The sequence below is a fragment of the Embiotoca jacksoni genome, unplaced genomic scaffold, assembly GCF_022577435.1.
Source record: "Embiotoca jacksoni isolate LCO1_2020_lvr unplaced genomic scaffold, fEmbJac1.0.p SCAF_2, whole genome shotgun sequence".
Taxonomy (NCBI): Eukaryota; Metazoa; Chordata; class Actinopteri; family Embiotocidae; genus Embiotoca; species Embiotoca jacksoni.
The window spans coordinates 3,218,883-3,244,448 of record NW_027185340.1 but is presented as its reverse complement, the minus strand read 5'-3'; the positions used below and the strand labels follow the sequence as shown (position 1 = coordinate 3,244,448).

At 41.5% G+C, this 25,566-nt stretch overlaps 1 protein-coding gene across 1 annotated transcript in view; it reads right to left on the bottom strand.

Annotated features, from left to right (window-relative positions):
* The window catches only part of igsf3 (immunoglobulin superfamily, member 3), a 66,557-nt gene extending 53,169 nt beyond the window's left edge, over positions 1 to 13,388 (bottom strand). Inside the window, exon 1 of the mRNA XM_069153972.1 lies at positions 12,435 to 13,388. Coding sequence (XP_069010073.1) covers positions 12,435 to 12,474 — 40 coding nt within the window. The 5' untranslated portion in view covers positions 12,475 to 13,388. The remainder of the gene's footprint in view (positions 1 to 12,434) is intronic.
* Between the last annotated feature and the right edge of the window lie 12,178 nt (positions 13,389 to 25,566).

The following is a 25,566-nucleotide window of genomic DNA, read 5'->3' as shown; positions in this document are numbered from 1 at the left end:
TAGAGCAATATTTATCTGAGGGTTTATAGAAATTAATTAATAAACCGTGCGCACCATACAGATTTGCATTTCAATATCGTTTCCCAACATTTCCATTTATTCATAGTTTTTTGGGATAAATTTGCATGTTTTTCCAATGTGTGCACTCAGTTTGCCTGTCTGTGACCTGCACATACCGCCGTACCACACTGCTGTGAAACGAGAGGTACACATTTAGCCCTTGACATTCAAAAAGTCAATTAACATCGAGAATCCTTCCACAGCGAGTAAACACACAACACTGAAACTGACAGGAAGTCTATATCAAATCTGGCTGAGCATGTTATGAGATGCAGTAGGTAAAAGAAGGAGCCATCAAAACTGACTCAGACCTTGGTTCCTAGTTTTCCTTCAGTGTGATGTCAGTGTGCTAATCTGGCGGCACCCAGTCTACCCACATCCAGCTAAGATCAGCTCAAAGCTGTACCGCTGCATCACTGCTTCTCGTGTTGCAGCTTCTCATCTAGAACTGCTGGAAACACATTACTCATACATCCAGAAAAAAAAAAGACCAAACTACTCATACTGTGTTGGTGCACTAAGAGCTTTCCTCCACTTGTCTGTCTCCTGTCATCCTCCTGAAACAAGCCTCCTTACTTCTGATTACGCTCACTCCCCTCCCTACATGCTTCACCCATCATCAATCCTTCCCTTCGTCCTGCCCTCCAGTCTCTCTTTCTCTCTCTGTGTATTCCTGTCTCTTCTCGATGCCTCGCGGTTCCCTGCATCTTTTCAGGCAGGATTTAGGCAGCTCTGTGAAACTTCAAAGTGCCCATCGCTCCGCAGGCTGTTTAGAAAGGATGACAATGACATACCAAACCCTGCAGACCTTCAACTGATCACTCTATACCACCAGCCTTTCACAATAATCCGCCGCCCGCCACTTCCCCCTCTTCCTCACCTCTGGCTGTGCTCCCTCGATCTTTAAGTGCCCATATTTGCTCAACAAGGCCTCATATTCTATTATTAACACTCATCTCCATCTCTGCATACCACAGATGTCTTGTTTTGCTACCCCTCTCTTCCTCCCACCCTCTGTCTCCCTGGCTACCCTATCCAATGTCTCATCTCTCATCTTAGCTGCTAGTTGCTTCCCACACAACTTCACTGGTTGCAGGGAACGTGTGTCTCATGTCAGACAATGGTGAATGACCACAAACAAGCTGACCTTGCTGTTCATCGGTTGGAGCATACAGCGCAATGGGAGCAGCAGATGATTCTAAAACACACACACACACACACACACACACACACACACACACATACATACATACATACATACATACCAACACACATACAACTATACACACACAGAAGGCAGCAAAGAGGATTAAGTTAAGTGGAAGGGGGGTTAAACACTAATCCAATCATTTGTGGCCAGTGTCTTATTCTCAGTGGAAACAGCAGTGAGGCTACTCACATTCATGCCTACTCCTCACATCATCACTCTTCTTTGACACATGATAATTATACACCTAGAAAGGTGTATAATAAAAACACTACAGGGTGCAAGTAATATAGAGGACATTCGCAGCAGTCGCAGATGTGCTAATGTGGAGAGTCGAGCTGTCCATCAACTCCTCACTTTTTTTTTTTTCCATACACACGAACAGGCAATAATCTACAGCTAAAAGGTGAGTACATACCTCAATAAGACATTGAGAAAAACATACACTCTCACAATCTGAATGACTGAGGAGCACCAGTGAATAATTTAGCACATTATTTTGTAGTAATTAACGTAAACTCAAGTGACCAGTTAACAGTGAATTCATGTCATAAATCACTCAGTCATGATAGACTGCTCCCCAATACATTTGCCACTTGCCACAATCACCTTATTACTGTGAGCGACTGGGTACGACGCAAACACAAGATCTTAAACCCAAGTAACAACAGCTTTTTGTATTTGTGTCTGGGTTCATCTCATTGGTTTGAAGTGAGAATGACTCAAATGGAAAAAGGAGATGTCATGCATTCCCACACACCAACAAGGATTTAGCAACACAATCTTAAGAAAGTTGGTTGGAGATGTTTGATTTTGTCGAGTTTTTCCAATGCTTAACTCTGGTATCACCAGCTCTCAATGACAAACAACAAAAAACTATTTGGGAAAGTTGAAGTGAGACCTGAAATGACTCGAGACAGTAAAATATGAATAAAAAAAATATGAACATGCTGGATGCTAGACATAAATCAGTGGATGAAATCAATGTCCTATCTCCACCGGGGAGGTTCAAACTCCTCCACCACATCTGAAATCTTGTGAAGCGTCACAGACAGCCAGGTGGTGATGAGGAAAGCAAAGGATCACATGGTGGGAGGAAAAAGGAGGAAAAAGGTAGAAAGCTAAAGAGACAGCCTCCCTGGTGCAGAACACTATAAAAATGCTCAGAACCAAGTGAATATATAAGCATGTCACCGACTCATGTGCGGCACATACGCTTTACAGAGATGTACACTCCGCAGAGAGATGAAGAGTATTTTCCTCTCCACACTTCTCAGCACTAGTTAACCATTCTCCAAAATCACTCCATGTCTTTTTCCCTCTAGGCCCCCGAAAGCATTTGACCCCGTTAACATCATTACCAGAGAGAGCAAGAGTGCGAAACAGACAGAGAGATTCCAAGATGAGGGAAAACTGGATGGAGACAGATGAAAGCGGCAGAGAGACGAGGGGTTTTTAAGGAAGTGGAACGTTGACATTTAGAGAACATATGACCATGTTACAATGCAAATTGTTCCTGTTTTCCAATATTGTCCGACAATATAAACCTGTACGTGCTTCATTATAGTTTGGCTTTCCAAATTCAGAGTGGCCTTTTTGTAGTGCCTCTCACACTTTATCTGTTTTGACATGAGCAAATTTGTGCCAGGGCTGATGCTTGAGTGATGGACAAATGTTGTGGTTTGAGAGACTGAAAACTCACACTGTCCTCGAGCAAGGAAGGGAACATTTGGCTTCTCACTCTTTGTACATGGCACTGGGTAATCCTCACATCCTAATGTAAACTGTGTACTGGATGGATGAGAATCCCCATTTTCTTCCCCTCCTCTTCCTCATAGTATTGGCTCTTTGAAGGGCTTTAGACAGCATCAAATATTGCAATTCAGGCCTCATCCTCTCCTTCTTTTCCAGTCCATGTCCTTCCCGCAGCGATAATCATCATCTGCGTCAGAATGTAGAAATCACTGTAGCAGGGATGTCATTAACAACCCCTGACCCTTTTTCCAGCTTCAGAATCTTCAGCAAATCCCTCACTGACTGCCTAATTTATTAAATAGAATCTTTTATGGGACAAATAAGGGAGACTTATTCCTTCTGTAAGGAACAGAATGTGAAAGGATCTTCAAGGAAAAACATGGAAGCTCTGTCAGCTGAGAAGCAGCTGTGACACTGTGTCTGACATGGACAAACACAGCGAGAATGAGACAAAGTGTTGTATCTTCCATTGGAGGCCAGTTAGACGGGGCGGCTGGTCACTCCGACAGCTGACAAACAGTTACAACAACTGTCCATTACACCCACGCAGCTCTAATCAGTGCAGGAACAACAGAGCACATATGAAATGATTACAAGATGAGGAGGGACAGTTACATGCAGAGACAAAAAAAACACTCGGGGAGCTTTTGTAAGCCACCAGTGTTGAGGAGGATTCGCCGTCATACTTTTCAAAGACTTGGGAAGAAGGAAACATTGCCAGAGGGCAGGAGGAGGATCACACATGAAGAAACAGACAAGTGTTCTCCATGTATACTGCATGAATGTCTATGCTCCTTCTTCATTCTTATGCTGGAGCAGAAAGACTTATGATGCAAATATCATCAACGTAGTTCTCGCTCTCTCTTTTCACAACTGGGACAGAGCTGATTTTTAGAGAAACAGTTTGACATTTTGGGAAATGCATTTATTCACTTGCATGCCCTTTTTGTTGCCCTGAAGTAAATGTGGTAAACTTAATACTCCAGCCCACAGCCAGTTAGCTTAGCTTAGCAGTTTGTCCAACAGTAACAAAATCCACCCATAAGCACCTCAAAAGCTCACTAATTAAAAGATGATATCCTCCATACAAAAACCACAAGCTGCAGTTTTACAGAGGCGTGTTGGGCTATTTTTTTTGGGGCTAAAAGCAGTAACGTTCTGGGGTCTCTGCCTGGCAACCTCAAAATGATGTCAAGACTCCTACTTTTAGTCAGAAAATAGATGTAACAATGAACGGAGCCAAGCTACCTGCTCTCAACCATTTCCACAATGATTGTAAAACATGGGACATAAAGGATTTTTGCTTTTAAGTGTCAAGTGAGTCGAGCCTCGCTGTATTCAAGTCATAAGTGTGCCTTTTTGCGACTCAAATCTCTGTCTGAACTGGTAGTCCGCTTTGAATCACACCTGGGTCATGCCGTCCTCTGCTCTCACTATGCTAACTCGTCCTAATTTATGGGCCCCCTGGGCCACAAAAGTCATGACCCCACCTGAGCTCTTGCTCATAACAGCTGGTGATTTCAGGATGGAAGCAGTGTGTGTGTGTGTGTGTGTGTGTGTGTGTGTGTGTGTGTGTGTGTGTGTGTGTGTGTGTGTGTGTGTGTGTGTGTGTGTGTGTGTGTGTGGAGGGGGGGGATTTCCACGCTAATTCATATTTGTGCGTCAATGTGTGACTGAATACTGTAGGTGTGAGTGACCACTACACTGTAACTAAGCGTAGGAGCTGTGCGTGCGCAGCAAAAATGGGATTTTATTTTTTATTTTATTTTTTTTTTCCCAATGTGGGCTGATTCATATTTTTTTCTTTCCATTTCCGGAGCTGTGAGTATTTGTCAATAATGTCAACAGCAGATCATAATCTATCCTTTTCTGCAGAACAGCTGCCTCTTCATCCTCCCTCCTACACCTCAGCTGCTTCGCCTTCCTGTTGGACCACGACGGAAAAGAGCTGTTGAGTTTACAGCGATCATTTGAGATTGAAAATTAGCACACAGTAATTTCTCTATTACTCTTGAATAACATTTAACAAACTGTTTCAATCCAAATTCTCATCACTGATACCAGATAAATTATTTTTCTCCTTCACATCTTGCAGAGCTAATATAAAGGAGAGGGAATGTAAACATGATTACTCTGAAACTTTGCATGACTCTGCTTTTTAGCTGCGCAGCAGTGAAGCACAAGTCAACAGGGAGAACTTGTGCAGAGCTGGAACTTGCACCGTAGCCACATATGACACAGCCGGAGCAGCATCTTGACATATAAATGTAATTAAAACCTAAAAAGCGCAGGTGAAAAAAGTTCATTACCAACCGTACTATGAATGAATAATTAAAATAGAGAGAGAGAGAGAGAGAGAGAGACCATGAGAAACTCTAGCTGGGTAGTAATGCGTCTATTTCAACTTTCTAGCTTCTGTCCAAAAGGCTACATTGAAAAATGAAGTGTTTGAAATCTCCTCATATGACTGTATAACTCCAGAATTATACAGCCTGTAACGGGAGCTTAGTAAACATCTACAGTGGGACAGATGGCTACGGTTAGTGTACACTGAGGAATAAAACTCAAAGCAGGGCTCTGTACGCCACATGGAGGTGTTTGCCTAAAAGTTAAAACTGACATGATCCATTTTTTTTTTTTTTTTTAATAGAAAATGTGTCCATTTTTTTTCCCATATATTGCTTCTTATAACTGAGGGGGGAAAAGGGGTCGAAAGGGAAAGTCATACTGGTCCATTCATATCAGCCCGAGCATACACACACATATACACACACACACACACACACACACACCTCCAGTACATTAAGTGCCCCCATCTACACCCCTCCCCAAACCCATTAACTCTATATGGACACCTGCTACCCCACTAACCTCCTCTTCCCAACCCCCATTCATAACCATCCCGATGCACATCCCCCACCCTGTCTGACTGACAAAGCACTGGGGTCTCAGATCCAAGACAAAAAAAAAAGAAAAATAAGCAAATCTCAACACATTATATCCCATCAGCAACAACTGTTCCAGCAGATTCGAACGTTTGCATCAATTGTTGTTAGAGAAAGTAAGGTAATAAAAAAGTCTCAGCTATCTTCAGTTATTATCCATCTTGTGATTGTGTACAATTACGCCTGACAGCTGTATCTACTTTATGTACAGTGGATTTTTTTTTTTTTGTACGGCTGGCAACTTGCTATCAGTTCCTACGTTTGCGCATTAAGCTACAGATTGGAAAGGAAACTAATTTACTATTAATTAGACGACTTCAAACAGACTTTTTCTGCCATTGTCAGTCATTTTGTCTCTCCAGCAGTCAAAGACATTGCGCTTGTAAATTTATGCATTTATGCATAAGCAATTAGGCACACAAACATACACATGCACATCTTTGGTTTTATGTGTAAAGCAGAAAAAAAAGCTGCATTAATAGAACATAATGGCAAAGCGAGCGAAGCGCTCGTCATTATTAGGCGAAGGGATTTTTAAAAGGGGGAAACAAAAAAAAACACTTCAGATGCATGTAGACGTTTAATTACGTGCATCCTTCAACGTGCACACCAAGCTGAGCATGTTTTGCTAAATATGGATCAGCGGTGTGCAAGTGGGGAGCGGTCGTCATAGTTACAGCGCCTGGTGTGCATCCCACCAGCGTGGGATCTGCTCGGGTGGAGGATCAAGCAGGGGAGTGTAGCTGCACGGAAGGACAGCAGCTCCGAGCACTGTGGGTGCTTGTGGTGTGTGTGTGGTGTGTGTGTGTGTGTATATGGTGTGTGTGGTGTGTGTGGTGTGTGTGGTGTGTGTGTAGGAGTGAAGTGGAATCCTCTCGCCAGCCAGTCATCATCACTCCCAATGCAGAATGGCAAAAGGGGAGGAGCAGACGAAATCCCAAAGTGAAGTGGGGGTGCGTTTGTTTTTAGTAGCTCCTTAGGATCGGGCTTGTAAACAGTCTGAGGTAAATGTGACTCTTAAGCATAGATAGTTCCTCTGACACTGTTAGGAAGATGAAAATATCTAGTTTGGATCACACTTGAGGGCAGTTTCTAATTAGTGCTCTTTGAAGAGGAGGTGGGTTGGGCAAAGCATTGTTTAGAACAGAGTGGGGGAGGGAGGTCAGGGGCTATTCACTGGAGGAGGAGGAGGCGGCAGCAGCTGGAGTACCTTTTAAGTGTGAGTGAGGAGCAGCAGAGATACATGCAAATCAGCCCAAAAGAACACTTAAACGGTTTACGAAGTGAATGGCCAAAGGCTTTCTGCCGGGTTGTTATCACAAAAACACGAGATAGGATCTGATGCGCAAAGAGATGTGCAGGCGTGGCTCCATGAGATCGAGGCAACGTGACAGTTACCAGAGGTAACAGAAGTCAACAGCAGACACAAAGCAGACACGGCCTGTGTTCTGTCTGCAGCTCCAGCCACTTTCCTGGTTCACTGTTGCAGGCAGGAAGTCTCCCTCAAGAACTTTGTTTCTCGTTAGTCATTCATCTCCCCACGTGAACTGGAGAGAGACTAATCTGGGTCACAGGGGAGGATCATCATTTAAAATAAAAGACACTGCATGAGAGGAGTTATGATTACACATAACTAATTTTAGTTTTTCATTTATGGCTGCGGTAGCAATAGCGTTGAAACCAGTTTGATAAAAAAAAATTTCCTTGATGTTTTCCAAAAGCTCCATCGGAGGAGGAGCTGCTTTTCTTCTTTTTTTTTCTAACTTTCCACCGTTGAGAGGACACAGAGAGACAAGGGAGCCTGATAACAGACGCCAGTGGTCTGTTGTACAACTGCAGTGGTAGCTGGGTGTGAGTTTCTGCAGAAGACTGTGAAGTCTGTATTACAGACTGTGGACGGTAGACGGTCACCCGTGTTTGACTTGCTTTTAGCTGCGCCTGATGCAAGAAATTCCACAAGCAACAACCGCATGTTTGTATGAGCACAATCACATACCCCTCATCCACTTCTATTGATCCACGACTAATGGGACATCTCAGTCGTAGCGATAGCTTGTGTTTTCATGCATCCCAACTTTAATGAATATTTACTGGAAACTTATCACAGTTGGTGGATGAATGCCGAGCTGACAGTCTCGCTTCTGATTTTCCATTGTTTGTTTTTTTGTCAGTTGAGTCAACGATGTTATGATATGAAAAAAATAAAAGAACAAAAGGCATCTTGTCATGGGTGTACACAAAGACATGGGTCTGGTGCTTATGATGCAAACAGGCGTGCATGCTACACCCGAATACAGCAGGCACAGAAAATAACAAGGGGAGCAAACAGCACTGCAATCAGACAGCTGCACAAGCCTGTGTTTCCCCAAACAGAGCGAAGTACGTTCTCTGATACGGGTGACAACAGGCATAAATAATGAGTAACAAATCTTGGGACAGTCACATGCGCGCATGCCAGAATTTCCATATCATATATATATCGCACCACTTTATAAACAGCTAGGACAGTGAGTTACTGCAATCTGCATCACTGTCTAGACAGAACTCTCTCGTGTGTCAGCTGAGGCTTAGAAAACACACGAAAAGTATTCCCAGAGCTCCAACAGCTGACTCAAGGTGCTCAGTGAGAGGACGCGCTGGCTTGACCACACACAAACTAAAATCCCTTTAATTTCCGGGTGGGGGCTTTCAGCTGTCCTTCCTATTTGGGACAGAGGAGAAGCTGGGTGGGCATCAGGGAGTGGCGGGGCAAACTTCAAATCCCGACAAAGTTTCGAATGCCTGAGTCAACATCAACCACGTCACCACAGCCTTTATAGATTTACATAATTATTATACTTGAGTATTTACCACGGTATCTTTCATCCTGCTTTTCCTTAAACCTTCACCACAATATTGCTCATACCGTCAGTTATCGGTGAGCCAGATTTCAAATTTATTTTATTGTTAATCATGAAACTTGCTTTACATTAAGAAATGCACACATTTTGAAGAGATTGTCTGAAAGGAACAAGATTGCTCCACTTTCAAGTAGTTTACAATTGTCACAGCTTCACACGATCAGTCAACTCTGTACATGAGTGGATCGGAGAGCCAAACAAAAAAAACAATTCACAGTTATGCCTAAACTTAAAAAAAATAGCTTTTAAGTGGCTTCATGTGCTTTGATCAGGCCAATTATAGAGGGCTGGCATTACACTCAGCCCGCTGGTAATCAAAAAGTTTGATGGTGTTACTGCAACTAGAACTTCTCCCTTTTCAATCAATAGCATTGTAATGAGCCAGGATAACAGGCTATTGTTTCAATGTCTCTTCTGATCAAAAATAGCATCAAAAATTTCACTGAAAATGACTGAAAGAGAAAAAGAAGACAGCAGACAAGGATCATACAGTTTTTTGGCAAGTTTGACTTCCTCTCCTTTATATTGCTGCTTGACTGGGTCGACAATAATATATAGAAAGTATACTTTATATTGCTGCATACCGTTTTAGCTTTTTTAATTTATTTCCCAGTTAAGTCCACATAGTTGAGTTGCGTCATCCATCACAGTGTTCATTCAATTAAGAAAGAAGTTTAACAGCAGACTCATTTTAAAAGTTTATGTTGACTTACTTCACAATAATAAATGATAAGAATGCAAACATGACATGGCATTTCATTTGTCAGAGTACTGTCATTCCCATACAGGAAAAAGAAAGAGAACCGATGAAAAGCTTCTGTAGGGCTCAATTGATACTGCTGTTGGTTTGTAGCAAATGAGCTGATTGTTTGGTTCTTCACGTGTCTGACTTGCTGAAAATTGAGACATGAAAACAGTGTCTGTAGGAGTCTGTGTTTTGTAGGAATGTTGGTGAAGCAATGTTCCTTTCAAATAAGAGGCCACACCATCAGCAGCATCCCTCCCTTCCTACACACACAACCAACGTTCTCACACAGGCATGTGCAAAATCATTCACAGCACGAAAATACAGTGAGAAGAAGGTAAAAACCGTCTTTTTCACATGCTGGCAGAAATAATGAAGATACTACATATAAAATATCATATCACGAAAAAAATGCGTGAATACGTGCAGGTGGCAGAATATGTGCATCCCGTCAGACACAAGCTTCGAGATTTGACTCTGTTCACAGTGAAACTGCTCTCAGACCAGCCGATAAACAGGACCAACGGCAGCTCCTCATAGTCTAGGTGGCTGTTTGCAGCTCTCCTGTCAGCCCAGTAAATGGAAACCACCGAGGCATTTCACAGTTAAACTAGCCAGCCTCGCACATATTACACTTTCAATTTAGGTTACATAAACTGGGACGTCTTGGATACTTTAGGTTGGCTCCTTGCTTCAAACATACTCTTACACAAACAGGAGCACATCCCCAAAAAAAAAACCACACACACACTGTTATGCCACACTGAAAGCATGACATCTTTCTCACTCTCTGTGGGAGAGAAGGAAGACATCCTGTTTGTAAACCTAATAAACAGTCATTCCTTCAGGCGACTCTTTTATATGCTTTATATCATATACCCCGGTGCCTCAAATAAACACACGCACGCGCACTCACTCGCACCTGGTTGCAAAGTCAGCAGCATAAATAACCCGGTATAAGATTTGCCTGCCAAAAAAAATGTAAGTGGCACCTCTGGGTTTAACAATGACTGATACAGTCTCAATCTAACACAGCTGTCACACACCTTTATTCTATCCTTTTTTTTACAAACAAATTCAAGTGCAAACATGCATGCCGGGTGACACATGGTGAATAAATCAGACAGCTGATGTCTCTCTCTCACACACACACACACACACACACACACGGACATCTCACTTAACACAGATGCTCATGTATGCACACTAGATGACAGGTAAACAAAGTGATATGGCATTATATTGCAATGCATTGTCTAGTGATGCAGTGTTGTTGCAAGTTGAACATAGCCTTATCCTTCATAAAGACAGGTCATTTTAGAAGTATGTTTTCCTCTTAATATTAATGAGTTCAAGGCAACAACTTGGAAAAATAAACAAGAGTTTCTGATGTTATAGTGCTGACTTGACTGCTCTTTTTCAAATTCAACTTGGCTACTAGCATATTTGATGCTTCCCTAATATTTTTAATGATCTGTATGGTTGGCAGGCAGAGCCTTTTTTTTTTTTTTAGTTCTTCTGAAGGAGGGAAATAGTGAAAAATACCCATCACAAGTTCCAAAATGGGATGCCTTCTTCTGTGAGAAAAACAGTCCAATTCCAAAGACATTGTTTTCTATCAATCAACAAACTTTTCAACCCTGGAGATTTATTATTTTGTAGCATATTTCCAGGCTAAAAACACTAATGCTGATAACATTAGTGGTTATCATGAGAAACTATGATTTCCCACGTCACATTAAACACAACCACCTCCTTCCTAGCACCTGAAATGTTCTTCACCACTTCAAATCGCTTCCCATCTATCCACAATTATGTAATATGAAAACCCTCTGGTATCCCTCTGACTGCGTGTAGGCTTCTCTATTGTACAAGGAACAATTCATCTCACATTTGGATTAGGAAAACCTGTCTAGGCCCCATCTCAGTGAAAGTGACTTCGTGATGTGATGAAAGGGGAGGTGAAGCAAGGCGCAGACTGGTAATCCTCTTGGCCAAGTGGGGGCCTCCAGCGGGCCCACTTCCACTCCCACTCCCGCCCCCCTCCCTCTGTCTCCCAGCAGCACTGACAGGCCACCCCGTCCAGGAACAGAAAAGCCATCTGGTGTTTGTTTGGGACAGTTCACAGGCAGGATGTACTGTGTGTGTGTGTGTGTGTGTGTGTGTGTGTGTGTGTGCGTGTGCGTGTGCGTGTGCGTGTGCATGCGCGCCATTACGCCTGTATGAATGTTTGTGTCACTGTGTGTCATCGTGTTGCGCATGCTTGTACTTGTATTTGTCTGTGAAATCCAATAAATTACAAATCAAGTGACACATGAGGGAGAAGTGAGCACACTCACGTTCACCTTATTGGGATGATTTACTGTGCAAAAAGCAGGGACGAGGTGTCTTCTCACGGCTGGGTGGCAGGTTAGTGACGTGCAATCCAGGTGTGTCTGGTGTGATCATCAATATATAAACTGGCTGTATTTAGACATGTGTCGTGAATTACAATAGCAGGATTTCTATATGATAACACAGCAGGTCAGACAGTAAGGGGTTAATCTGTGACTAAAGTCCAAATATCACATTAACCTAGTTCACCACACACACCCAGCTGTTCACAGGCATCTGTTATTAGTGCCGTGATCATCGATGTAGTCTACTTCCACCTGACTCATGATGACTAGTTGATCTCCCAGCTATGAACCGTTAGACTCCTGTCTCATACAGGTGTGCCGTGACAGAAAAAAGCAGATGCTGATTTACCTCGCAAATCTCGACAGAGAGGGTAAAAGAAAATTGAAAAAAAAAATCTTGAAATCTTTTTTCAGATGACTTACCAAGCAGCGCACAGGCGAGAAGGAGCGCACCGGTTGCCATTGTGTGTTGCTCCGCAGATTCACTTCCAGTACCCCCTTCAGATGAGGAGCCGACGTCTGGTCGTGTGGTCAGCCGCTGGTCCTGAATCAGAAATTACAGGAGGAAGCTCTGCGAATCCCCGGCGACAAAACGCTGCCGGAGCTCGTCTTGAGAGTGAAATCCACAGCCGGTGAAGCCGGCGGTCTCCAAGTGTACGACTCACCTCTCCAACAATGTCCCCCTGATTAAAAAGCCTCGGGTGTCGCTTCCTCACGCCTTCACCTTCACCTATATCTGCCTTTATCGCTGACGACGTGTGCGTATGCCAGGCACCAAGGCGACCCAACCCACTCCCCGTTTACTACGCATCCGAGACTGCGGAGGCGATTCACACTCACAGCCTCCTCTGTATCCTAAAAGCCAAAAGTCCAGTGCGCGTATTTGGATACCTGATCAAAGGCAGGAGACTGACAGATCTGGATGTGCAGGCGGTGTGGAGTCAGACTGGAATAAGTCCTTGCTAATTTTCCTCCCCTTCACTGATGGGAGAGCAAATCACAGTCCAGGCAGGCTCCGGCTTCTTTCACGGTAAATCCCGGAGAATATAATCAATCTCCCACTATCGCTCCGCAGAAAGCCCGATGGGCGGGCGTTCTCGATGAAGCAGACAAGGCTTTGTGCTCTGACAGAGCAGATCTCAATTAATAGTTCTAACTCAAAAAACACTTGGTTCACGATACTGCACTATACACCTGAGCAAATATGGTTCTAATTACTATGTGCCTAAATTTCAACAAGATTGTTGAGCGGTCATAAGATCAGTTCGGTTTATGAGATCAAACAAAACTGCTTCATTATAATCTATCCAACAAAATGCTGTTTAAATTCCAGAAAGAAATCAGCCCACCTCGTTCCCTCTTCCAAGGTTATTTCCTCGTTTCCTGCTTGGCACTGCACTTTAGCAGTTTGAAAAGTTAAAAGCGTGCTGTCTGCCTCCACCCCCTTACAAAGACCACGCCCCGGCCGTGTGGGGCCAGCTACTATGGGAGAGGCCACATTTGCATTTCTGAATCCATTTCTAGGGCAGGCCTTTGTTGGATTGAATAGGTTAACCGAAGTGCAGGGTAATTAAAGCTATAAAGCTACCAAATTTCTCAGCCTTATATTTTGAAATGTAGAGTTTAACCAACCTTCTGCGGCTGATATGAGTTGGTAGCACAAAATCATTTGCATATTAGGTGCATGATGATAGAGCCTTTTTTTTTTTAATTGGGCTTTTTATTAATAATGTTTACTTGTCTTGTGCAGATGACAAAAGCCACCTTCTCATGCGTAATTTCCCCAGCTTTCTGTGTGTGTCTGTTACAGACAAAAATGATGTACCACTTCCTCCCCCCAACGTTTTTCTACCCCACACTGCCATACACACTACAGGCAATCAACATAATGATACCCACCCTGGGTACTGTAGGAAATATCAGAACAAACTTTTTTTTTTTTTTCCCAACGCGTTACTGTTCACCTTTCAGAGGTGGCAAGTTGCAAATTCCATCCTTCTTTGATTCAGATTAGAAGCAGCTAAACCGAGCATCACTTTGCCATAAGCACAGATTTATTGATTTTCTCGACTCTGCTGCATTATTAGGAGGATCTCAAAATAGACAGGGTGAATGGGAGTTTGCAGGGAAACAGAAAATAGCACAATGAGATAATACTGCTTTGGTGGGAAGCTGTGAAAAGAAAGCTGCTTTCTGCAGAAGAATAGGAATATGGAATCCAAAAAGCTCTAACTTAGTGAAACCCAAAGCTCCCTTCTGTGTAATGCATAAATAAATTAGTAGGGCCTTTGCATGTGCATACAAAACGTAATTGCAATGGACCCATCTGGTGTTCTCTTCATCAACTGGGAATTCCAAGTTCTGGACCCTGAATGCAGCATAAATGCTGTTTTTTGGAAGCAGTAGAGACAATTTTTCTTCCCTTGCTGTGTTGATTTGAGCTCAGATAAAACTTCATAAACAACCAGTGAATGGGTGTGCACCCTGAGGCACAGAGAGAGATATTTGCAGAGTACAGTATATTAATTAACCTCACATCCGAATAACAGTTACAAATAGTTTAATGGGGGGGAGGGGGGGAAGAGATCTGTTGGTCTGTCCCTCTGTCTGAAACTGTGTCACAGTATTATCAGAAAAGAGAGCCAGCTTTTATCATGTTTATACAGGAAAAAACAAAGGCTTTAGCAGATATTGCTGCCAACTAAAAGTAAGTCAGAATGGGATTAGACACCCCTATGAAGCATGTGGGCTATTGGTCCAGCTTCTCCAAAGGCCTATCCAGGTCCAATGCAGCTGAATTAATACACAGCCAAAGAGAGCAGGCTAGGTAGGCCATGTGCACTACACCTGGTCTACATATTGCTGCACCTAAAATTAGCACAGTTCTCCACAGACTCCTTATAGCATGGCCAAGTGATAGCACAGTTTGCACAGGCAGGCAGCTAAAAGGCAGCTATAACACTGTTTTAGCCCGGCGCCGTGTTAGCACTGAAGATGAGACCACCTTTGACACCTCACGCCAGTTCTGGCAACTATCCACAAATATATGAATTCGCTTAGAGGAGAGAGGAAAAAAAGGCTTCAGAGGAATGTTGAGCATAATGGGTGCTAGGGATCACAATAGGTCTCCATGGAAACAGAGGGGTCTGCTTTATGTGTGCTTCATGACAGGGTCCATCACTTAGATAAAGTCTTGATATCCACAGCTTCAGTTGTTGAGCAGTGTTTGATAATGTAGAGACACACTTATTAGTATCATTATTATCATTGTAAATGTAATATTTTGTACCCTTTAGCACTATCTTTTGAGCTGGTGTCAGCAATCAGATGGCTGAGAGAGGCGCAGAGTGTGGAGAAAGAGAGAGTTTTGTTCACGCATTTCATCATACACACATTTTCATACTACGTCCCAAAAGTATATGAATGATTTATTGGATTTCTCTGTGCATTCTCCTCTAGTCTCACATGAATGTTGTCAGTATTACACAGAGGATAGCGTAGAGGAAACTGACGTAGAAGCACATGTCAACGTTTAGTTGTGTACATTTAGAGGATATGCGTGCATACAGATGCAAGTGTCACTTCAAATTACAGAGGAAAGTTCCTCATTTGAGGCAATAAACTTTGAAAACAAGAGTTCCATATGTAGAATCTCATGTACATCCTTTTGCTGATGAATCCTGACTGTAATCTGGGGTACGCCAAGGATACATAGAGTGCCCTTATATAAATGGTCTCTGAAACAAATGAAAGAATTATAAATAAGTAAACAAAAGCTCTTTGTGCCGGTGCAGTCAAAAAGCATAGACAAAAAGAAAAACAACTTTTGAAACTACTCATCTCCATGTTTATTCGAGGAGGCTTCCCTGAGAGAAATGAGACAGAGACAGAGAGCACAGCAGAAAGGGGATGGGAAAATAATCCAGATGGATAGAGATGGGGGGAAGACAAACAGAGAACCGAGAAAGTGTAACATTTCATCGTCAAACAAACGTTATGTTATAATATCTCAGACTTAAATATGAGTACAAGTGAGGTTTTGAGGTAGAAAGAATTACAGATTGTTTTTGAGGGGAGTTCAGCACTCCAGCGAGGTCCACCCAGACAAATTCAACTGTACCAATCTCAACACGAGCTGAGTCACTTCACACTCAAAGTAATACTGTCCAATTTCTCACACCACACTTCAAATCAGCTTGGAAGATTACATAGTGCTTTGTCAGATAACCTGTCATTATTTACAGCAGAGTGGTGCAGCGATTTATTTTGTCATTATGTTACAAACCAAGTGTCAAGCCCAAGCAGTTGGGGTTTTTTTTAAAGATAAAAATCACACTCAGTTCTACATCAAACTTACTCTGTGTACATTCATAGACATATCTTTTTATTTTACTGTACATTGCATTAGCTGGCCAGGAGCACAAATAACTACATTTTCCAGCAGATTAATTATTCATCATAGGGGGCTTTTAAATTAGAGTATTAATATGAAATGAATGTCAAGCTTCAAGTTTTGAGGCCTTCTATCTGTCTGTGTCTCCTTTTTCCATCCTTCAGCAATTACAGACATTTTCTCCTACTTTCTTCCCTCTGTGCTACAAACAACTCATGGCACTTTATGTCTTTGCGTCTTTACACTTGAAAGCATTGATTGCCATGATTGCTTAACAATTATATCATCTGGTACTCATGTTTGTGTAAATGAATGTTCATTTTTATATGTGCATGCTTGCATGAACACAGTTTTTCAGTAATTACACACTCGAGTGAAACCGTCCACTCTTTACCTTTGCAGATAGTTGTAAAGACATTAGTATGTGTTCATTTTAATCCCCTTAGGTTTTACATTATAGCACAGCTGACACGGCAACAAGGACCAAATACCACAAGTAATTATAATTGTTATTAACAGACAAGAGGGCTGCAGGACACTCCCTATATTTATTCAATTGCAAATGCTGAATGTGGCACCTAAAGGCTTCTGAATGAAGTGAACAAATACATGAACATCGGCGAAACAATAGATGCCTTCACCCGGCCCGGTGAGGCTTACTATTATTACGCTGTGTGACACCAGGTGTTCACATACGCAGCAGAGTAAGTCAGGTACAATTATAGCAGTTTCTGGCAGCAGTGTGGATACAAATCCTCCTGTCATGATGAAGGACAGCTGTGTCCACTTGTTCCTCATTGCAGGCGGCAAAAACTAATTTTCTGTGATCTTCATTAGAAATAATTTTAGTAAGGCATTGTGTGTTGTCTTCATCTCTTCTCTGTCTGTCTGTCTTTGTCTGTCTCCTCTTGATTATGTGGGTGTTGCCCAACATGCAAATGAAGCTGAATGTCATACATTATTCATTTGTGGTGAACTGGTCACACACACACACACACACACACACACACACACACACACACACACACACACACGCGCACACACACACATGCACACACACACACACACACACACACACACACACACACACACACACACACACACACACACACATATATACACACACATGATAGCGAGAGCATCAAAGTGAGCTCAGACAAACTGTGAAGATTGTTCAACTTTATGCACCAAAACACCAACCACATTACACAACACACACATTTCATCATCGCCCCTCGCAGGTAAAGGCTTGTCCTTTTTGGTGTTGGGAAACAGCAGCAACGCAGATGCTATCTATCAACTCGGGGCTGCAAAACATTATTTGCTTTTCATGGTCACACTTACTGGAGCTTTTGGTAAGGTAACTCATTTGTATCACACACACATGTAAAACTGATATGACTCATGGGTGGAAAAGGAAGTATGTGGGCTATAAAAGCTTTTGGAGGCCCAGTTCATACAACATCAGATGACTGAATCACATCATTACCCAAAGAAAAGAGGGGCAATGCATCAAAGATGTATTATTTCAACAGATACATGACAGCATGCTAAGAGTGTATTTACTTATATTCGCAGACAGTACATCCTTTACTTTTATATTGCATGTTTTACTATATAGTTTCACAAATACAGCGTATAACCTGACATTACTGCAGTAAGTTAAACTTTAATTCTTTAGTTAATGGGATTTCTTCAATCAAAAGGCTTCAGCTTGATTCTGAAGAACGTCTTCAGTCCACCTTCAGACCAACAGCACAACCTCAGACATCTTTATCTGACCTGACTTCACAAACCTTCTCCTGACTTTTGCTGAACACATGTGACACGGCTTGATTTTGTATGAAAGGTTGATAACAACATGTGTCAACAATATTAATAGGAAAAGGCTGCTACGTGATTGTGCCATCACATCACCCCTTTCATTGAGGACAGCAGTGTCTATTCCTGTTCCTTTACGGCATTATTATTTTCTGTCTTTGAGAACATTCATTAGCTTTTTAGAAGATAAAGAAAAGAAAGTAATTCTCAAAAAAAAAAATCTGAATAAGTAAATACAAATAGAAATCCTGTTATATCAGACTACCTTATTAATGTTGTCTGTTATTGTTGAACAAGTAGTGTAGAAACTGCAGCAACCAGTGTTAATTAACTGGAAATCTACTGCTGTTTTTTTGCAAAAGTCTGGCATAATTTTGTGATGTAGTAGTTATCTGTATGGAACAACTGTGGGCATTAGACTAATGTTATTAACCCCTGACAGCAGTCTAATTGGTAAATGGGTGAAACCTGTTTCATGTTATCCTGTGTCAAATATAAGGTCTCCATGTGAAAGTGGTTTATAGTGGGAAAAGATGGATTTAATCTGACAGCAGGGACATTAAGTGGTAATTATTTCATAAAAAGCTGGCACATAATTGGTGGCTGTGAAATGGAGATTATTTCTGTTTTATACAGCTTGCTTGCAGGTCAGTATTTTGTTCTACACTTGCTTTACTTGTCGGTATCACTTGAGGGGGACGCAGCCTGTCCCAGCATTAACAAAGGTTTTTCTAGGCCTTGCATCTCCAGCTAAATCTCCAGTCCATCACAGGATGTAAAGACAGACACCCATTTCTGCATCCACGAAAAAGGCTTGGCATCAAACATGGTCTTCTACTCAATTTATAGAACAGGATCCAGCAGGCAGGTAGTTTAATTTACATTGGAATTAGGGAGAAACAACCAGCCTGCCTTTGTCCGAAAGGTAATAAAATAATCTTACAAGCACTTCTAGAGCGGACTAACACTTGGTTTAATCCTAAAAACAAACAACATCTAATGTGCTAATTAGTGAATTTTGCTGGGTTAGCTGTTTCTCTAATGTTTGTAGTTGCTATGCTAAGCTAAACAAGATGCCTGCAGGCTCCAGCATCATGTTTAGTGTATAGACACAAGACTAGTATCAAACGGCTCATTTTTGTAAGTAAGCAAAAATAATAATATCCTAACTTTATCAAAGTATCATCACCCTAAAGGTGACAATGTGTAGCCCTGAGCTACTAGGTTGCATCATTCATTCACCAATCAAACTGATCACAACTGACATTGGGTTGGAAGCAGAGTACACCCTGGACTGGTCACCTGTCAATCATGGAGCTGACACATAGAGACAGAAAAAACATTCACACCTATGGGCTATTTCTAACCACCAATCTATCAACAACAAGCAAACTCCACCCAGCTAGGGAGTGAGGTCCAAGCCAGAACCCAGGCCTATTTGTGTCATTCAGTTCAGTTTATATTCAGTCATAAAATTATGAGTGAGACATCATGCTTTATGTGAATTCAATTACAAACCCATAGTCATTCACATGTCAACCATCAACAAATTAGGTTCATGCATATTGAACCAGGAGGTTGGAAATGGACTCAAGTTGCTTTCTAACTTCGTAGTTCCTAGAAGGAACTGATGGGTTCTCTAATCTGCCACAACCTCTGTCGAAGTGTCTTTCAGACTGAAAATCAGAAAAGTTACAATCATGCGATGCCATGCTGGTTTTGTCTCTGCACCAGCACTGTGAAAACAATGTGACATCATCACTGACGGTGAAATCTGAGAAGAGAAAACTGGGAGCGCCACAGTCTCTTGAACACAAGTATTAAATCCTGTTAAAGGTCACATTGAGGTATTGATTACACTGACACACAGTGAGGCACAGAATAAACGCAAATAATGTTAAGTGGTGTATCTATCTATCTATCTATCTATCTATCTATCTATCTATCTGTCTATCTATCTATCTATCTATCTATCTATCTATCTATCTATCTATCTATCTATCTATCTATCTATCTATCTATCTATCTATCTATCTATCTATCTATCTATCTATCTATCTATCTATCTATCTATCTATCTATCCATCCATCCATCCATCCATCCATCCATCCATCCATCCATCCATCCATCCATCCATCCATCTAACTAACTAACTAGCCGTATTAATGCCAGTCTGGCTAAACTCTATAATTTCAATGAAAGTGACAAAAATGAATCCTCTTATTTTGATTGAGATCAAGGCGATCTGTGTACTGATACTTAATCAAACCAGTCAGATGGGACTTGAGAGTTTTCAGATAAAGATTTCTGAGTCGCTGGTGTTTGTTGCTGAGGTAAAGCCCAGGGCTTCTTAAATGGTCGGGTCAGTTCGATCTTATCTGTGCCGCCTGCCAAGCAGAAGAAACATGAGCTGCCTGCCTACCTCGGGCTGAGTCATGCACTCCACTGTCTTAAGCAAACACACTTGCATATTCATCTGTGTGGACACTCACAAAGAGACACATGTGCACACACAGATTAGAATACACATTCATCTGGTACGAGAAAACACAGCCTCTGATGCAAACACTATCTCATGCCATCAGAACGTGTTCCATATGCCTTTAAGCCTGCTCTCTTTATTCATCTCTCCTGCACTGATTAGTAACGTTACATGCTTTGCATGTCCTTCAACAATCATAAACAGAGTTACACAGTATTACAGCTTTGCTCCCAGTGACTGGCTCCCTTGCTGGATAAATACTGTTTTTTAGAGAGAGAGAAGGTGGAAAATATCAGCATGTAACCATCACGAGTAGACTTGCAGACAATCACGCATGCCCACATACAGGCTAATATGAGTATGTGTTGACTGTGCTCAAAATCTGATCTTGCTCAAACAAACTTTGACACACCTCACATTTCAGAGCCTTTATATTATGCGAGCACTTGCGTAACAGAGGACCCTCCATCCAGTGACTCATAACATACAACATTTAGCAAGTTTTGGCATTTTCATCTTACTGCATGAAGCCAGAAATAAGACTTGTGAGTCCTTATTGATTTGATAGTTCAACATTTGGCACTGACAGATTGTGGAGAAAATAATTACAGTTTATTGTGGAGTACTGTAAATAGAGTAAGGCTAGAGTAAAGATTGTATTGGCATAAAAGAGATTATCATTTTAAAATCAATTGGAAATTTTAAATCAGCAGCACCAGGTCATGTGATATTAGTTTAAGCATAAGAAATGTTCCAGAGGATATTAGTTCAAGGACTTGCGTAAGCGACAGGAAGTTCAGGGAGTTTATTAATCAGATTGCCGTTGAAAGATTTGGCTTGAATTGCACAACTGATAAGCATAGCTGGAACATCATTCAAACCGATCAAAAGTGGATTAAGACTGTATGTTTATAAAATCTCCTTTCCCTTTCAGTTTTACTGTGATGACCGTAGATTGACTATTATCCCTGTGGCAACAACAAACTGTATATAATCAGTTCTCAACACTGAAAATAACTTGTGAATAAGTTAAATGCACACACCTGCAAAATAAAGGGGGGAATGACATAAAACCGAGAGTCTATATTAGCCCAGATGGCCTATGTTTTATACGTGCTTCTCATGGTCACACTCTGCATGCTTACAGTAAAGCATGCAGAGTGCAGCGCACATGCAGCAAAGATAATGTTACAGCTGAAATATCTGTATCCATGACTTTTACTCACACTCCCTCAGGACTTTGTATCTCCGCTCCTCTTGGTCCACATTCTTTAAATGACTGCGTGTATGTCTGAGAGAATTAGTTTTCCTCTTTTGAACCAGGCAGAGCTGTTAGCAAAGGCGTTTTAATTGATTTTGAAGTAGTAGCTGTTGGGATTGCCTCTCACCGTTAAAACATGCTTGACACACAGAAATCAAAACACCCTATTACCACATCAAAGGGGCAACCACCCTCTTGCCATTTGTGTAAACCGAGCAGCCAATTTTGATGACACAGAGCAATTAAAAAATGTAAATTTGTATGAACTTCCCTTTAGCTGTGTTGGGGTCATCTTGTTGAGTATGCTTGGGAGATGCAACAGACATTTTCCAATTGGGGAGGGATTGTTGTTTCACTGGTATCATATAAAAAGGCTACCGTAGCAGGATATGGAGCAAAAACCAAATCGTTCAGTCTATGATTGAATTTTGTTGGTAAAGTCTTAGAGTTTTCTTCAAACTCTGGGAGGAGTTTATCTGAGTGATGTGTCGCTCGCTGTACAGGTTCAGTCATGTGTTCTGTGCGGCTCTGATATCAGACAGACTCGAGCACAGCGTGAGGCTCAGCTCAGGGAAAAGAAAAGAAAAGAAGCTGCTTACCAACAGAAATACCAATTACAGCACACTGCATCATGACGCCTAATGGGCCTGCTGTGGCAGAGAGATGCTCAGGATGAAAGGCTAAATTCTCTTACAATAAAATCTGTATCTCTACTCTTAGCTGCTTGTTTAAAGACCACTAACAGTACGGTTTTAAAAGATCCACTGCTGACACTTGGTTTTGATACACCTTAATCAATGCATGTTCTTTTGTTCAGCTCATATATGGCACTAAATATAGTGTATGGATCATTTAAAGGACATCGTCTGCTGTGAGGTGACCATAAACGAGGATTTAATCTCACACGAGCTTTGTTGCTTGTACATTTTCACCCAGAAAAGCGAGACTAAGTGTGACAAACATGCTATGGGGCTACATCTCCTGCGTGAGATTTACAAGGAGTAAGCCTTTCATGTTAGCTGTGTCTGTAACATATCTGGCTGTCTCTGCTGTAAACACATTATTAAAAGCTCAGAAAATATCTACATTATTAAAGCATTTAAATAAAACCTACAGCGTGCCCAGTAACTTGTAACCTATGTAAATATTCAAGTTGGAGGTTTATTCTTCATTTTCAACTCTCATGAAGAGAAAAGAAAAAAAATCTAAAGAATGGCAGCATTTATTGTCATGTAAAATGGTGTAGAACACGTTTACTTGGTGATTGGATTTTTCAAAGAATAAAACTCTTTTTAGAAACTTGTACTGAATTACACAGAGGACAAAATTGCTGTTGAAATGTTCTCTATAGGTAAAACTGTAAAGCGGCTGCATTCTTGGCCACACTCCAAATCAGGGTTGTTTTCAAAAAAGAAAATTACATGCATTTACATCTCTGATTGAAGCGTGGCGAATGCTGGACACGTTCAAACTTTCACAGCAATTTTCTACCAAGTGTGCATCCGTGTGGATTATTACTCTGAGTGGAAAACCAGTTAAAGAGAGGAAGGATTGATGTATAGTAGTATTCACAACCAAGTATTACATAGGTAGTCATCCCTGTATCACCAGCATGTTATATAATCAAAAATAGCCTTGTTCTAATTCCTTATCTAATCCAGGATAGTTTGTTATAAATAAAATAAAAGGAGCTGCTTCTTTAATGGCTACATCTGTATTGCATGTTATTTAAAATGAGACTGGCTCATGATGAATAGAAGAAAACATTGGATATAAGTATTATGGGACATTTCGTTTGCTCCTTTAAAAATCTTCATGAGTCTTCATGTGCAAAAAAAACTAAAATACCGACGTGGATTTGGCCCAGAACGTCTTTCTGCCTAAAGGCCTACAGTGTCACTCCTCAAGACCATCACAATGTGTGACAGGTCTGTCGGCCTCAGTGTCACATGTAGCAGCTGCTGAAAGAAAGAGAGAAGCTGCATGAGTGAGATTGAAAGAGACAGAAACACTGAAAGTCCTTTAGTTTCAAAGTCCTCCATACACTGTTCCAGTTGGCCAAAGATAGAAATGTGACTGAAATTGTATAAACGATCTTAAATTAGATAAAAATCAACATTAATGTCAGTCACATGCAGTAAATGTACATTCTGAAAACATTTCTTTTTTTTGCATTTACTCATCTCAAGGAGTTGGTTACCATGGTAGCCAGGATGATTTAAAAGGGGATATGGTAATCAGAGTCTCTATCTCAGCTGATCGAGTACACTTTAAAAATCAATAAAATGTATGCTACAGTGTATATTTTCTATGTGGAATAATCTTGAATGATTGTAGCATTTTTGGGTCGTTTTTCGTGCAGATTAGGAAATGTAAAATAATGCATTGACTTAATTTGTACCCATTAAGAACAACACACTGTAGGGAAATGTTTGCATTACAGCCATATGTATGTGATATATAATGTATAATTAGGGAGTGCGTATCTTCCATATTTGTGTGTGGTTGCTGAGGTATACAAACATAAGTTTTTTAAACATGCCAGCCTGAGTGGAAGTGTACAGTGTTTGTCAGCTAATTAGCAACATGAGTTAGTGCTACAGCAGTTGGGAGAACGCCTCACACGCGGGGAAAGGCTGATGGGAGCTGATGGGCACAGCAGAGCGTCATTGCTGGTGACTTAGGAGGAGGAGGAGGAAGTAGGGGAGGAGGGTACAGCATCTAAACCACTGCTAATGAAGACATCAGCTCAGTAGCATAGCCATCTTAGTCACAGGCGAGGCAACCGTCAAAACTGGCATTACTGCGTGAATAAATTGCTCAGACAGCGCAGAAGAATTGTCAGACGTACACATGCCACTGAAGAACAAAAATATTTGTGCCAGTGAACACACAATTATCTCACCCCAGTAAGGATGGCGGTGTCCTGATGGCACAGCACAGCTATTCAAATGTGCATAGTGGAACTGAAAAACCAGAGCAAACACAATCAGATTGGCTTGGTTTGTTTGATGGATCTGTCTGATTTGAGCCCTGAGCTGATTTATGTCATCTTAGTCTTTCCTGCATAATTTGGGCAGGCAAATACAGTAATCCACAAAGGCTGGAGTGGAGTGGCTGAAATCAGCAGAGGAAGCTGAAAGTTTCATTTTTTGTTTGTTTTCAGGTTGCTCTTGATGTGCTTGTGTTTGTTTGCACATACAGCAGTGGGTGAAAATGATCATACATGGCTAATGAAAAAGTTTTGGATGGAAAAAACTGGTAAAAAGTCATATATCGGGTAAAATACAGATTTGCATAAAAAAATATGAGATGAAATCATCATTAGGCAGACAGGCTTCAAATAATGTGTGGCAGAAATCTCTTTATTTGGTCACATCTCTGCAAGACATTGCAAGAAGAAGGAGTAGTTAAAGTCATACTGACCATGACATTTCTATCCTTGCAACCTTTCAGGAAAACATTCTGGCTACAAGACCCTAATGAGCACTGGTAGTGAGGAAAGCCTCCGTCCCAGAGGCTGATGTACTGGCTGATTAGCAGCTTGGATGGCCTCTGTTGATAGCTGTATTTGTTGCACTGCTTGGAGATACCAAC